Genomic DNA, 17,393 nt, shown 5'->3' with positions numbered 1-17,393 from the left:
GTCTAAATAGTTACAGGCACCATAATTGCTCCCCTTGGGCCTATATTATTAAGATAACAAAGACTATGGAGGATTTTACGAACATGCAAACTTTTCACAGGAGCTGGAAAAAGATCCCGTATAAAAAGAATACACACACACATACATACACATATATATATATATATATATATATATATGAGCAGTATGAGGGTGAGTTGACATTCCCCCTCTCTCTTTATACGGGATATTTTTCCAGCTCCTGTGAAAAGTTTGCATGTGATATATATATATATATATATATATCCTACCATTGCCGTTGATATGGCCAGTAATGACTTGCCACATTAAAGGTAAATAAATAAACATGCTAATATAGCCTTCAAGCGGATTCAGAACCCCGGACAGCGATCAAAATTCCTGTGATTTGACAGTTTGGTCCAACAGGGGAAAGTGGAAGATGTTTTTTTTTTACAAAATTATAAACAAAAAACAAGCAGTCATTTTAAATAACTTGATGTTCCTAAACAGGCTTCCTACAATCACTGACACCTTTCATGCAATGGGCATGGCACATGTGTCCAAACTTTTCACAGAAGCAGGACAAAAATAATGTCCAAAATATTTAAAAGCTTTAGACTAGATGTAACTTTGTAAACATAAATCCGGGACACTCAAATTATACTGAACAAAAATGTAAACGCAACAATCAACAATTTCAATGAGTTACAGTTCATATCAAGAAATCAGTCAATTTAAATAAATTCATTAGGACCTAATCCATGGATTCACATGACTGGGCAGGGGCGCAGCCATGGGTGGGCCTAGGACAGCATAGGCCCACCCACTGTGGCACAAGGCCAAGCCAATCAGAAGTTTGCAAGTGCGTAAAATCCTCCATAGTCTTTGTTATCTTAATAATATAGGTTAAAAAAGTGTTATCCCCACAAAAGGACTTTATTAAAGACAGAAATACTCCTCAGTTTCATCAGGTGTCTTATCTCAAACGACACACAGGTGAATATGCCGGATGTGGAGGTCCTGGGCAACCGTGGTTGCATGTGGTCTGCGGTTGTTTGGCCAGTTGGACGTACTGCCAAATGCTCTAAAACGACATTGGAGGCTTATCATACAGAAATTAACATTAAATTCTCTGGCAACAGCTCTGGTGGACATTCCTGCAGTCAGCATGCCAATTACACATTCCCTCAAAACTTGAGACATCTGTGACATAGTGTTTTGTGTCAAAACTGTACATTTTAGAGTAGCCTTTTATTGTCCCCAGAACAAGGTGCACCTGTGAAATGATCATGCTGTTTAATCAGCTTCTTGATATGCCACACCTGTTAGGTGGATGGATTGTCTTGGCAAAGGAGAAATGCTCATTAACAGGGATGGAAACAAATTTGTACACAACGTATTAGAGAAAAAAAGCTTTTTGTGCATATAAAACATTTCAGGGATCTTTTCTTTTAGCTCATGAAACCAACACTTTACATGTTGCGTTCTTATTTTTTGTTCAATGTAGTATGTTAATTTGGTATGTTACATAAGACAGAAGGTTACTTATGGCTAAAAACGGGTTGGAGTATAAAACAAACATTAGCAACCCAAAGGTTGGGTGTTCGAATCTCATCACGGACAACGACATACTACTTTTGAGCTACTTTGCAACTACTTAGCTAACCCTTCACCCTTTAACAAAACTCCTGATCCCTAGCCTAGCTAACATTAGCGACAACAAATTGGAATTCGTAACATATCATACGTTTTGCAAATTCATTACATGTACAAATAGCAATTCGTGCCGAGTTTGGGAAACCCTATGTTAACCCATACCCAAGTAATGTTGTTGACTCATCCTATAGTCGTTAGAGATTGGGGTTTGAAATAATTTCACTATTCGAATAGTATGAATTTTGGATGGATATCCAGACATTTTTTAAGTTGTGTTTTAACCGGAGTACTGCTGAATGAGGAAGAGACGCTGGCTTTCCATTGCAGCTGCGGAGGGGCCGGTGAGATGGTAGCGAGCAGATGGAGGGAGAGAGAGATGATCAAAATCCAGAAAAGACCCGTTAAATTCTACAACCACCTAAAAGGAAGCGATTCCCAAACCTTGCATAACAAAGCCATCACCAACAGAGAGATGAACCTGGAGAAGAGTCCCTTGAACAAGCTGATCCTGGGGCTCTGTTCACAAACAGACCCCACAGAGCCCCAGGACAGGAACACAATTAAACCCAACTAAATCATGAGAAAACTAAAATATATTTACTTGACACAGAGGATTTTTTTTTTTTTTAAACAGAGCAAACTAGAATGTTATTTGGCCCTAAATAGAGAGTACACAGTGCCAGAATGAATACCTGACCACTGTGACTGACCCAAACGTAAGGAAAGCTTTGACTATGTACAGACTCAGTGAGCATAGCCTTGCTATTGAGAAGGGTCGCTGTAGGCAGGCCTGGCTCTCAAGAGGAGACAGACTATGTGTACACTGCTCACAAAATGAGGTGGAAACTGAGTAGCACTTCCTAACCTCCTACCAAACATATGACCATATGAGAGACACATATTTCCCTCAGAATACACAGACCCACAAAGAATTCAAAAACAAACCCAATTTTGATCAACTCCCATATCTACTGGGTGAAATACCACAGTGTGCCATCACAGGAGCAAGATTCGTGACCTGTTGCCACAAGAAAAGGGCAACCAGTGAAGAACAAACACCACCCATATTTGCCTGTCTTCACTGGAGTATCCTAGACAGCTTGGCAAGGTAGGTTAATTGAGGTGCTATCTTCAACATTCTGTAAACAACAGTCTACCTATTGGTTGCTGGTTGTAGCCAACTCCTAATCGTTTCAAAAACGTTTAATTACGTAATTGTATTCCATTGTACATTACAGTAGTGAACTGTCACGTACTTGAGACACATTGAGCCTATTTGCCAGTTTGATTGGCCAACATACACAAGCTACACGTGAAGTCTACCGGTTGGCTACTAGTCTTTACGGGGCGCACGTCATAACTACATTGAAAGGTTTGTTTTATTAAATGAATCATTTAAAATGATTAGCTAGTTGCGACGTGAATTGGCAATCTACTCTGTATTATGTGTTGTTTGTTGGCAACCTTGTACATATGAAGTTTTTGGAACACATTCCCGTTGAACATTCTACAAATTATACCCACCCATTGTCAGACGGATGTTTTAATTAATGTATTTATACTCACAACTATTCGCATACTGTGGATATTCGAATAACCGTGCACATCCCTAATAATCGTATTTGTGGCCAAAACATACATTTGAGAAAACACTTAAAACCCCACCTTAAAATTTTCTCAATCAAAGGTTTAAAAAAGCTTGCTATTTCCTTATAGAGGATGAGCTACTCGCGTAAATGTTAACGACCGGTATATGTTCACACCATTCCAACACAAAAAAATGTGATTTTTAACATAATAATTACAATTTTAAGCAGTACCGTATTTCAAAGCAGGGTACGCATATTTTGTATTTATTTAACCACACCCTTTGAGCTATGACGCCACCCAATAAGATCATTTCTCTTCAGTGTAAACGGAAGCGACCTGTAACCAAGAACCGTTTCCACGTTAGCGTTTTTATTTAGACGTTTATTAACACTCTGGAACTCAGAATATGACTAATGTAACTGCACAGCATCACATACGTACCCCATGTACTGTTTAATTCGCGTTCGACTTGGTTGATATATGTTATCTCGATAACGCTAGCTAGTAGCTGCTAACAATGGCTAACTGTATGGTTTTTCACACTCAAATAGCCTCCATCATGGAGATTCTAGCGAATTCAGCTGTGGCAGAGATTTGTAAACTCGTAGACGACGACTATGCAGTGTTTCGTTTGGAAATAACTCAAAGCCAGAAAGAAAACAGGGCATTGCGGAGGAAACTACAGCTAGTGGAACTGAAGGTGGCACGGGAGCGCGTCCTCGCAAGTCGTCCCAATAGTGTCAAGATCCTCGAACGATACAAAGGAATGACAAGAGGTACATTTTGATTTTGCAGAAGTCGGGGGCTGTTGCCATGTTACCCTCACCACGTGTTCAGATGCGTTACCCAGAATTGGGTCTTGGTCAGTTTCTGGTCCCTCCCCCCCATTACTTGGCTATCTTGCATATTTTTATTTATTTTATCAGGCAGGTCAATTAAGAACACTTATTATTGCACAAAGACACAATATAATATTCTAACAAGATTATTGATTCACTGAATGTCCTATTGTCATACTCAAAAGAATGTGAGCATGGAACATAGTAAGTCAATCAATAAATAGTGTATCAAGAAGTTATGAGGTGTTTCCTTACATCTTTGCCAATTGTAGACTGTGTACAATATAGCTTTGAGCATTGACCGTACCTAACTTAACCACTCCTTTTTCCTCAATCACTCTCTCAGGTGAAGGACATCTCACTGGAAGCCACAGTAGCTTTGTGAAACCAGCGTGGAGAGATGACCAACCTGTAGCTCCACATGAGGGGAGTGGAACCTCAACTCAGCAGGTTATCGTGATAGAGGTTAGTGTCATAGTGTGACATAAAAAAATGACAGATAATCAAACATGGCCCGTTTATTTTAGAAATGCTCCCCTCAGCCATGGGCGCCTGACTTTTTCTGAAAGTGACAGTGCAAAAGCTTTGGTGTCTGGGGGATCTCTCCAAGAAATTCTTAGCATTTTTTAAAAACAATTTTCCTGCCATTCTACTTTGTTTCTTAACAGGGGGAATACATATGAACAGAACATAACTATTTTTCTTAGGTTTTATATTGAAAATGTGTTTTAATTACTAGAGTACTCGTCTTCTCCCTTCCCTGAAAATCCCATCCCTAATAATTAATTGACAGATCTGAAACCTAAACATGCCTGTGACTTTCAAATATTCTGCTCCTCCCCTGACAATCCCACCCACCGTGATCGATTGACAGGACAAACTGTCAAGGATAAAGAATGATAATGATATTAAAAATGGGAGGAATGATATTGTTTTATTCAATAAGGATTTAAATGTTGTACTTGGCAGGTTAATAAAACACATTGTCAAATTGCACATTAAATTTGCATTATTTGTGACAAAAAAGATGACATCACCTTTTCATTCATAAATGCTACTTCATACGAAAAGAAATGTACTCATATACAGACTGCATACTAGTAGCCTCCTACTCTAACAACGATACAACAGCACAGCAAAATAGATCAAATTTTCTTTTGCAGATTCCTTTTTATGTTAAACACCAGTGGTGCAACTAGTGCTTTCCAACTGCACTGAACCAAAACAGTGGCACGTGGAAACGAAGCAAAAACTTTAGTGGTCAAAACCATTCATCTTGAGGAGGGGGTGCAAAATGCCATCTGTGAGCTATTATATCCTATATATAACATGGACATGAAGTACATAGCCAAAGGTATGTGGACACCTGCTTGTCGAACATCTCATTCCAAAATCATGGATATTAATATGGAGTTGGTCCCCCCCCTTTACTGCTTTAACAGGCTCCACTCTTCTGGGAAGGCTTTCCACTTGATGTTGGAACATTGCTACAGGGACTTGCTTCCATTCAGCCATGAGCATTAGTGAGGTTGGACACTGATGTTGGACGATTAGGCCTTGCTTTCAGTCGGCGTTGTAATTCATCCTAAATGTGTTAGATGGGGTTGAGGTCAGGGCTCTCTGCAGGCCAGTCCTACAAACCATTTCTATATGGACCTCGCTTTGTGCATGGGGACATTGTCATGCTGAAACAGGAAAGGGCCTTCCCCAAACTGTTGCCACAAAGTTGGAAGCACAGAATCATCTAGAATGTCATTATATGTTGTAGCATTAAGATTTCCCTTCACTGGAACTAAGGGGCCTAGCCCGAACCATGAAAAACAGCCCCACACGATTATTCCTCCTCCACCAAACTTTACAGTTGGCACTATGCATTGGGGCATGTAGTGTTCTCCTGGCATCCGCCAAACACAGATATATCCATCAGACTACCAGATGGTGAAGCATGATTCATCACTCCAGAGAATGAGTTTCCACTGCTCCAGAGTCCAATGGCGGCGAGCTTTACACCACTCCAGCCGACGCTTGGCATTGTGCATGGTGATCTTAGGCTTGTGTTCGGCTGCTCGGCCATGGAAACCCATTTCATTAAGCTCCGACAAACAGTTCTTATGCTGACGTTGCTTCCAGGGGCAGTTTGGAAATCGGTAGTGAGTGTTGCAACCGAGGACAGACCATTTTTTTGCTCTTCAGCACTCGGTGGTCCCGTTCTGTAAGCTTGTGTGGCCTACCACTTGCAGCTGAGCTGTTGTTGCTCCTAGACATTTCCATTTCACAATAACAGGACTTACAGTAGACCGGGGCAGCAGGGCAGAAATTTGACAAACTGACTTGTTGGAAAGGTGGCATCCTATGATGGTGCCACGTTGAAAGTCACTGAGCTCTTCAGTAGGGCCATTTTACTGCCAATGTTTGTCTATGGAGATTGCATGGCGATGTGCTCTATTTTAAACACCGGAAAGCTACGGGTGTGGCTGAATTGTCCGAATCCACTAATTTGAAGAGGTGTCCACATACTTTTGTATATTTAGTATATCTATTTTAATAGACTAGCTCAAAACGTTACTAATCATTGAAAACAACATTCATTTTCTGGTATAAAAGTGGGTGTGCAAAAACATCAGTTTTACACCCCTATTTTGAAAGTGGGGGTGCAGCTGCTCCATTGCTCAGGCACCTATACCTACAGCTATTAATTTGCTTACAAGTACATCGTTATTTATCTGCCATAGGGGAGCTTGTGAGTAGGGCTATGGCGGTCACGAAATTTCATCAGCCAGTGATTGTCAAGGCTTCCACACAAAGCCTACAAGCCACTGATGCAGACCTTTGGAACATCTACATTTAAAAAGTCTAATACATCCATGTAATATAGCCTACACCTTCACAATAAATCTATTTATTTTAGACAGGTCTAAAGAAGCATGATATGAAGAAAATGTAGTCTATTTCACAAGAACAGAATAGCATACTCTGAGTTGTCCTTATGTTAGGTCCTGATCTGGCTATGCCAAATAGCTGTGGGCTACACTAGTTCATTTAGCAGACAAGATTTGCTTAGGATTCCGTGGCATAGTTTTATAGTATGAACAATAGAATTGAACAAAGCTGAATAAAATCGAAAGGATATTTTCTCAACTATTTGATGGAGTGCGCACATGCGGCTATTCTGTGTTGAGCGGTTAACAAATAAGTAAGTAATCCTATATTCTTAATTTAGAGTTATTAATATAACTTTAGTTGTTCTACAAACGTTGGGCTATATGTTTTGAATTGTAATACATTGTAAGGCTGCATGATGCGACTCTAATTATTATTATTTTTTTAAGTCGCTTGAAAGGCATGAGCTCTACTTAGTTTTTTTGCGCAGTACACACTTTATCAGTCTCTCATTTCACAGCGGCATCCCCTTTGTGTGGCCATAATGCATCCTTGAAAAAAATCCATACCTTTTGAGGCCAGTGGCGGTTGTGCCCTTGGCCTGGAGTGCTGCGTTGTGCCCTTCATATTGAGTGCTGCGCGATCCGAAGCACCTCTCACTCGCATGGCTCTCCAACATGTGATTGGGTCTTTGTCATATTCTACAAATGAAGACCGACATCGTGAACGCAACTGCGTGCATTCTTATCCAATTCAAGGTGCATATTAAAGATTTTGGAAGAACTGTCCACATTTACTTTGTCAGCCAACAAGATAAATAGGCTAGTGCTTTTGCTGTTCGTTAGGCCTATGTCAATCTACTATCACCAATAGTGCAAAAGTTGACCTATTCTGTGCGAGAAATAAATATTCCAAACGTAGTCTGGGACAGTTGTGGGATGCGATAGATTAATACAACCACTAGCAATAAAAAAAATGTTTTTACACAATGTGGCTGACGCAACAGCTTTAAATGTTGATAAACTATTAGGCTATTTCTTCACATAAGCGCAGCAATGCGCACACTGCAGTAGGCTATAAGCGCAAATGTTCCATTAGCGGGAAACACCATTATCAAAAGTGACCGCAAATGCGACAATGCTTTTATTATAAAGGTGCATTTTTATGGTGAAAATGATCTTCCCCAAACTTGAAACTCACATGCTGCTTGTGTATGTCAGTTAGGCTCTACACCCCTTGTAAAGCAGATTAATGTGCTTCATTTTAAGACGTTATTTGGCACTCGTGATACGCTGACCAGGTCGCCAGGTGTTCGGTGTTTCCTCCGACATATTGGTGCGGCAGGCTTCCGGGTTGGATGTGCGTTGTGTCAAGAAGCACTGTGGCTTGGTTGGGTTGTGTTTCGGAGGACGCGTGGCTCTCGACCTTCGCCTCTCCCGAGTCCGTACGGGAGTTGCAGCGATGAGACAAGACTGTAACTACTACTACTTGGATACCACGAAATTGGGGTGAAAAATAAATAAATAAAACTTGAGTTGTGCGACAATGATTAGAAAAAGTAGTTCAAGAAAAACATTGTTTCTTGCCTTATGAGGGGCATCATTCACAAGTGGTAATATAATTCTCAAGTGATAGGCTAATATCCCCATCCCACTATTTTTGATTTTATCTCATCTTTAGTATATTAAATAATATACAGTGCATTTGGAAAGTATTCAGACCACTTGAATTTGTCAAAATGTTGTTATGTTAGCCTTATTCTAAACTGAATCCAATCAATACAAAATCATCAGCAATCTACACATTACCCCATAGTGACAAAGTGAAAACAGATTTTTAGAATTTTTTGCAAATGTATTCAAAATAAAACACAGATACCTAATTTACATAAGTATTCAGATCCTTTGCTATGAGACTTGAAATTGAGCTCAGTTGCATTCTGTTTCCATTGATCATCCTTGAGTTGTTTCTTCAACTTGATTGGAGTCCACCTGTGGTAAATTCAATTGATTGGACATGATTTGGAAAAGCACACACCTGTCTATATAAGGTCCTCCACTTAACAGTGCATATCAGAGCAAAAACCAAGCAATGAGGTCGAAGGAATTGCCCGTAGAGCTCAGAGACAGGATTGTGTCGAGGCACAGATCTGGGGAAGGGTACCAAAACAATTCTGCAGCTTTGAAAGTCCCCAAGAACACAGTGGCCTCCATCATTCTTAAATGGAAGATGTTTGGAACCACCAAGACACTTCCTAGAGCTGGCCACCTGGCCAAACTGGGCAATCGGGGAAGAAGGGCCTTGGTCAGGGAGGTGACCAAGAAACCAATGGTTACTCTGACAGAGCTCTAGAGTTCCTCTGTGGAGATGGGAGAACCTTCCAGAAGGACAACCATCTCTGCAGCACTCCACCAATCAGGCCTTTATGGCAGAGTGGCCAGACAGAAGCCACACCTCAGTAAAAGGCACATGACAGCCCGCTTGGAGTTTGCCAAAAGGCACCTAAAGACCCTCAGACCATGAGAAACAAGATTCTCTGGTCTGCTGAAACCAAGATTGAACTCTATGGCCTGATTGCCAAGTGTCATGTCTGGAGGAAACCTGGTACCATCCCTATGGTGAAGCATGGGTTTGGCTGCATCATGCTGTGGGGATGTTTTTCAGCAGCAGGGACTGGGGGACTAGTCAGGATCGAGGCAAAGATGAACAGAGTAAAGTACAGGGATGCTTAATGAATACCTGCTCCAGAGCGCTCCGATTGGGGGTGAAATTTCACCTTCCAACAGGACAACGAACCTAAGCACACAGCCAAGACAACACAGGAGTGGCTTCAGAACAAGTCTCAATGTCCTTGAGTGGCCCAGCCAGAGCCCGGACTTGAACCCAATCGAACATCTCTGGAGAGACCTGAAAATAACTGTGCAGCAACACTCCCCATCCAACCTGACAGAGCTTGAGAGGATTTGCAGAGAAGAATGGGAGAAACTCCTCAAATACAGGTGTGCCAAACTTGTAGTGTCATATCCAAGAAGAGTCTATGCTGTAATCACTGCTAAAGGTACTTTAACAAAGTACTGAGTAAAGGGTCTGAACTTATGTAAATGTGATATTTCCGTGTTTTATTTTTTGTAAATTAGCATTCATTTCTAAAAATCTATTTTTGCTTTGTCATTATGGGTCTATTGTGTGTAGGTTAACGAGGGAATAATGTTTAATCAATTTTAGAATAAGGCTGTAACCTAACAAAATGTGGAAAAAGTCAAAGGGTCTGAATACTTTCCAAAGGCACTCTGTGTGAAATGTGTACGGATTTAGAATGGAGCATTATCATGCACCTGTCTCAACAGGGGCAGCTGAAAAAAAAAAAAATGTAATCTATGCACTTAAACAGCGAATGGAGGATGATTTTCCCGTGGTTCATTTTCATGCCAGCCAGGTAGATTATACTCCTGTTGTAAAGATAAACAATGTGCTTAATATTAGGAAACTTGAATTAAATATAGTAGGCCTAGCCAATCAAAAGCTGATGGATCCTCTTTTTAATAGAGGCCATCGCTCTGTTTTTTTCCACGCAGTTGCATAGCCTATAGAAATGTTGCGCAACATGAGCTCATGGGCTCTCATGACGTGTTTGATTTAGATTTCCAAATACATTTGCATTAGTGTCAGAGTGATTAGAGGGACAATAGAGTGCTGAGTACCAGGCAGTTAGCAAGTTTGGTATTCTACTAATGACCATCGGCAGCATTGGAGCTTGGAGAAACCTATTGGACTGCCTTTGTGACTCGTAACCACTGGTGTGGCGGTAATACGCTCACCACAACAGCCCTACTTGTGAGACTTACCTACTTCCCTGTTATCCAATTCAATAACCTCCTCTTTTTGTATCAGTCTGCAGATGCAGAGGCTGCATGTCCTGGGGTTAAGCAGGAGACGTTTGAAGGAGATGAGGACCCACGGCACAGCAGAGACATCCAGACTGGATCGCCCCCTATAGCCACAGAGGACACCGCAACTGTCGCCGTGCCCCAGGACAAGACTCAGCGCAGCATCACGGAGGTCAGTGGAGCGCCGAACGCCGTCATCAAGTCAGAGACCGACACAGAGACTTTAACTGTAAAACACGGGCTCTTACATACAGGATCCGACCACAGATCAGACCCAGAGAGACGGGTGCTGGGAAGACTGGTCTGTCCTCCTGCTCCTGTCTCGGAATACTTACCGGTATTTCACCAGAGCCAGAGGACAGTTCATTCCCGTGGAGATGGTGGCACATTAGACACTGGTGTTGATGATCTGTCTTGTTCTTACAATACAGAGGTGGACCCTGGCAACATGCCCTTTGGTTTAGAGACACAGACTGATCTGTCTAAAGGGGACTGGAACCAATACAGTAGTAGTGTATACGCCGACGCATGCCTAGATAAGAAAGGGGAGGTTGTAGTGGTTGATGAGGTGAAAGTGGAGGGCGACGCTCCTCCCACATGGAATGCAGATTGTCACCAAGTAGAAGGACAATCACAAGGCAGAGGTTTCTTGGATTACAGGGGAAGCTTAGAGACAAATACAAATGTTGTGACCCACTCCCCTGTACACATGTTCTGGGATCGCGACCCAGTGTCAACGTCGATGGCATCTTCTGATTCACATGGCCGTGTACTTTTTGATCAGGGATTGAATTCAAACGTTGAGGCTCCGGGAGGGGGAGCCACATCAGGCAATAGTAAAAAGAAAAGGTTCCTCTGCATGTTCTGTAACAAAGGCTTCAGCTGCCCCCAGAAGGTTGAGGTCCACCAGAGGGTCCACACAGGGGTGAAACCCTTCAGCTGTACCCAATGTGATATGCGCTTCGCCCAGGCTGGCAACCTGAAGAGGCACCAGAGGGTCCACACAGGGGAGAAACCCTACAGCTGCCCCCAGTGTGAGAAAAGGTTCTCCCGCCAGCACCAGCTGAAGATGCACCTGAAGGTCCACACGGGAGAGAGGCTGTTTGCCTGTACTCAGTGTGGGAAGAGGTTCTCAGAGAGGAGCTACCTCAAGATACACCAGCAGAAAAAACATTCCACTCCATAAAATAGAAAGTAACCATTCCACTCAATAGCTTTTGATGTTTAGATCAAGCCCTGCAGTAAAGACAGATTAATTGTCATTGTTGTAGGCATAAAACAGCCACAGATGCATTTGGAATAACGAGAGTTACAGATTTGACTTTAGAATATTCCTGGGTAGAATATTGCATCCAGACATTGTGTGATATAAGGCATATATACTGAACAAAAATATAAACGCAACATGGAAAGTGTTGGTCCCATGTTTCATGAGCTGAAATAAAAGATCCCAGAAAAGTTCCATACGCACAAAAATCTAGTTAGTTTATTTAGTTAGTGAACGTTCCTCCTTTGCCAAGATAATCCATCCACTTGGTAGGTATGGCAAATGGTTAGAGCGTTGGGCCAGTAACCGAAAGGTTGCTGAATCAAATCCCTGAGCTGACAAGGTAAAAAAGTTGTCGTTCTGCTCCTGAACAAGGCAGTTAACACACTGTTTCCCGGTAGGCCGTCTCTACTGTAAATAAGATTTTTTTTCTTAAATGACTTGCCTAATTAAATAAAGGTAAAATAAAATCAAGAAGCTGATTTAAATGGCATGATCATTACAAATGTGCACCTTGTGCATTGGCATGCTGACTGCAGGAATGTCCAACAGGGAATTGAATGTTCATTTCTCTACCATAAGCTGGCTCGAATGTCGTTTTAGAGAATTTGGCAGTACAACTGGCCGCAGGATAGCCTAGTGGTTAGAGCGTTGGACTAGTAACCGGAAGGTTGCAAGTTCAAATCCCCGAGCTGACAAGGTACAAATCTGTCGTTCTGCCCCTGAACAGGCAGTTAACCCACTGTTCCTAGGCCGTCATTGAAAATAAGAATTTGTTCTTAACTGACTTAGTAAAATAAAGGTAAAATAAAAACAACCACAGACCATGTGTAACCATGCCAGCCCAGGACCTCCACATCCGGCTAATTAATCTGCGAGATCGTCTGAGACCAGGCATCCGGAAAGCTGATGAAACTGAGTATTTCTGTCTGTAATAAAGCCCTTTTGTTGGGTAAAAGTCATTCTGACTGTCTGGGCCTGGCTCCCCTGGCACCCCATTCATTTGAAATCCATAGATTAGGGCATAATGCATTTATTTCAATAGGCTGATTTCCTTATGTTAACTGTAACTCAGTGAAATTGTTGAAATAGTTGCATGGTGCTTTTTTATTTTTGTGTTCAGTTTATAAGCATAAAACGTCTGTTCAACATTGTACTGTGTAACCTATAAGATGTTCACAATGCCTGTTTCATTACTTCCATTCAACAACTTAATTTTTTTGCTTCATTTTTTTTCCCCCCAATACACTTTTTAATGAGAAAATGTATGTAGTTTATCAAGTTCATGCAGATTTTTTGTTGAGCTGTGTATGTGTGATTTTCATATGGATGGTTAATAAACACAAAATGGGACTTTTCATTCTAAGACTTTCATTGAGACTCTCTTCAGTATACATCACATCTGATCTCACCCTATTTTGCATACACCAGACAGCTCAACGTCAACAGTGAAGAGGCAACTCCGGGATGCTGGCCTTCTAGGCAGAGTTGCAAAGAAAAAGCCATATCTCAGACTGGCCAATAAAAAGAAAAGATTAAGATGGGCAAAAGAACAGTCACTGGACAGAGGAACTCTGCTTAGAAGACAGCATCCTGGAGTCGCCTCTTCACTGTTGACGTTGAGACTGGTGTTTTGCAGGTACTATTTAATGAAGCTGCCAGTTGAGGACTTGTGAGGTGTCTGTTTCTCAAACTATACACTCTAATGTACTTGTCCTCTTGCTCGGTTCTTTACCGGGCCCTCCCACTTCTCTTTCTATTCTGGTTAGAGCCAGTTTGCGCTGTTCTGTGAAGGGAGTAATACACAGCGCTGTAGAAAGTACTTTGCTTCTGGCCATTTTGAGCCTGTAATCGAACCCACAAATGCTGATGCTCCAGATACTCAACTAGTCTAAAGAAGGCCAGTTTTATTGCTTCTTTAATCAGAACAACAGTTTTCAGCTGTGCTAACATACTTGCAAAAGGGTTTTCTAATGATCAATTAGCCTTTTAAAATTATACACTTGGATTAGCTGACACAACGTGCCATTGGAATACAGGAGTGATGGTTGCTGATAATGGGCCTCTGTACGCCTATGTTGAAATTCCATAAAAAATCTTCCGTTTTCAGCTACAATAGTAATTTACTACATTAACAATGTCTACACTGTATTTCTAATAAATTTGTTATTTTAATGGACAAAAAAACATGCTTTATTTTCTAAAACAAGGACATTTCTAAGTGACCCCAAACTTTTGAATGGTAGTGTATTTATGTCCACCATGATGGATTTAACAACAATGAAGTCATTATGTGACTACAGTATAGGACTCAAACGTAGTGGAGATGGGTAAACACTCCATGTTGAAAGTGTGTTTTATTATCTGTGTGTACGTACCCGAGGGAGTATATGTCTGTGTAATCTGTATCATGGCTCTCTTTCAGGAGGAGGAGGGTCCAGAGGTGCTGCTGGTGAAGGTGGAGGGTCTGGGGAACACTGAGGGGACCATGGTCATGGAGGACAACCAGACTACACCTCCTCCTGAACCCACAGAGGAACCAGCTGAGCAGCACAGGACCACACACAGTCTCACTGAGGTGAGCCCACTGTAAACAACTGTCTGCATTGCATTAGGTCAGGGCCCATATCCACAAAGCCTCTCAGAGTAGGAGTGCTGATCTAGGATCAGTTTTACCTTTTAAATCATAATGAATAAGATTATATGGAAAGATATTCGATCGGCACATTTGCATAGTATCAAATCAACTAACATGTTTGCATAGTACTCATCGCAATCCCTCATTGCCCAATCAGAAGATGCTCCATAGCAGGATGCTCATATCAGATTTCTTGATCCAACATCCTCTCACTCTGTATCTCTTACAGTCAGTAGACATGGATGATGGGAAGCCTGATCTGCTGCTGGTCAAAGAGGAGACAATAGAAGACAAACCAGAGAGCATTGACCTGCTGAGTGGAGTAAAGATGGGGGGGCAAGGTAAGGGAGAAATACATATAGCCTCCATACAGTGATATATCTTCAATGGGAATAGTAATACATATAGCCTCCATACAGTAATACATCTTCAATGGGAATAGTAATACATATAGCCTCCATACAGTAATACATCTTCAATGGGAATAGTGATGCGCCTGGCTATTATAATTTCTTCGTTATCTCCCTCACCAACTTCAAACATCTGCTATCTGAGCAGCTAACCGATCGCTGCAGCTGTACATAGTCTGTACATAGACTCTCTTTTTTTTCTACTGTGTTATTGACTTGTTAATTGTTTACTCCATGTGTAACTCTGTGTTGTCTGTTCACACTGCTATGCTTTATCTTGGCCAGGTCGCAGTTGCAAATGAGAACTTGTTCTCAACTAGCCTACCTGGTTAAATAAAGGTGAAATAAAAATAAAATGAGATCAGAACAGTTTATGTTTACATACAAAAACACATATTATGATGTATGATCTTGACCAGGTAATTGACCCCCCAAAAATAGTTCTCTGCCATGTTTGTAAAGTCTATTTTGTAACCTCTTCCTGCAGTTGGTTGGCTGGAGGCTAACAGAGGAGACTGGGCAGCCATCTTGCATTCCCAGACCCAGACGGGTACAGCCAAGGGCCCGGGGGACAACATTACTCAGCAAGACAGGACCAGCGGCGATATAGTGGAGGTCAGTGGATGGGACAGCGTCCTCAACTCTGGGCTGGGGAACAACACTGTTAACCACAACCAGAAACAGACAGTGGAACACAAAACAACAACTGAACTTAGTCTCCACGACAACAGACTGGCTGAGACCAGGGCGAGGCGTAGATTTGATCTGCATGGACGGGGTGGTGTTGGTATGAGGCTGGAGAGAACAGACACTGACTCGGCTAGCGATGCTCCGTCCTGCTCCTATAGTTGTGATTCAGAGAGACTGATGGCGCCTCAGGTTAACCCCCTAACAGATGCTGCCTTCATCCTGCCTTCTATAGGATCTATCAACTGGAACATGGACCCTGCAACGACACAGACACTCCCTGGCCTTCGTCCTCCTCACACTCTTCTAATGTTAAACCAGACCTCAGACAACGCCTGTGTCTCAACACTTAATGGCTACACAAGCCCATTGACACATGATAGTTGTAGTAACGCTATCAGTAGATCCGGTGGCAAAGAGAAGCGCTTCCCGTGTTCATTCTGTGGGAAATCCTTCAATTTCCCCAAACAGATGGAGATCCACCAGAGGATGCACACAGGGGAGAAACCTTTTGGCTGCCACCTGTGTGAGAAGAGGTTCTCCCACCAGCACCACCTGAAGAGGCACAAGAGGGTCCACACAGGGGAGAAACCCTATAGCTGCCCCCAGTGTGAGAAGAGGTTCTCACGCCAGGACCAGCTGAAGATGCACCTGAAGGTCCACATGGGAGAGCACCTGTAACCACTGAGGGAAGAGATTCTCAGAGAGGAACTACCTCAGGATGCACCAGCAGAAAATGCACATGTAATACTAGTTAGTTTGTAATTCATTCTGCTGGTTTTGGATGTAGTAGGAAAGTGGATGAGGTGAACTGAGGAAAGAATGAGTATGATAAGGCAGAGTAGATAATATGCTGATGGTGTCTGTAAAAATGCTTAACTGATGAAAAGTGACAACTATGTCTTGTAGTTTGATGCTGGTGTTTTATAATGAGGAAATGATAGTGCCTTAATTCATGTTTACTTTACATGAAGTAGTGAAGATGTGTGTAATGTAATGGTGAACCTTTTCCAAAGTATTCTAAAATACATTTTATCAAAGCGAGGGTACCAGATTTACAGAAAGGGTGTTACCATAGTGAGAAGTGAAGTTTTTGTACTTGTCACGTATCATTTTGTGCAATAAACGTACTGTACTTCACGTTATGTGAGTGTTTGACCATTTTATTGAAATTAAATACAAAATTGACTGTGCTGACCCCCTTGTTATTTTTGTGTCATTGCGTGGACTTCCCTTATCTCAGTCGAACCAAAATGTATTTAATTCTGGAATCAACATGTGGGAATGTTTTTATAATACTCTCCAATCGCTCTATATTGTTGGGTACTTGAATCAGTGTTAGAGATGGGCTTGACTGTGGTTAAAACATTTTAATGTCATGTTTCTGTGTGTACAACAAAGAGTTTCTTATATAAACCTTTATACTTTCCTGTTCAATTTGTTATTACAGTCTGCAGTCCATGAGGACCTGCTGATATCCAGGGTTGCTGGAGGGAGAGACTGGACGTCTAAATCGTCTTGTCACAAAACCTGGTCACG

The 17,393-nt window shown here is 41.8% G+C and overlaps 1 protein-coding gene across 1 annotated transcript; it reads left to right on the top strand.

Annotated features, from left to right (window-relative positions):
* The first annotated feature begins 3,560 nt into the window (after positions 1-3,560).
* Positions 3,561-17,047, top strand: LOC121847712 (sal-like protein 4). The gene is made up of 6 exons (XM_042329714.1): positions 3,561-4,022; positions 4,432-4,550; positions 10,857-11,024; positions 14,545-14,697; positions 14,987-15,098; positions 15,655-17,047. Exons 1-6 carry the CDS (start codon positions 3,764-3,766, stop codon positions 16,533-16,535), a joined length of 1,692 nt encoding a protein of 563 aa, XP_042185648.1. The 5' UTR covers positions 3,561-3,763; the 3' UTR covers positions 16,536-17,047.
* The last annotated feature ends 346 nt before the right edge of the window (positions 17,048-17,393 follow it).

This window comes from Oncorhynchus tshawytscha, linkage group LG11 (genome assembly GCF_018296145.1).
Source record: "Oncorhynchus tshawytscha isolate Ot180627B linkage group LG11, Otsh_v2.0, whole genome shotgun sequence".
Taxonomy (NCBI): domain Eukaryota; kingdom Metazoa; phylum Chordata; class Actinopteri; order Salmoniformes; family Salmonidae; genus Oncorhynchus; species Oncorhynchus tshawytscha.
The sequence above is the reverse complement of the archived record's forward strand: the minus strand, read 5'-3'. Positions and strand labels throughout refer to the sequence as shown.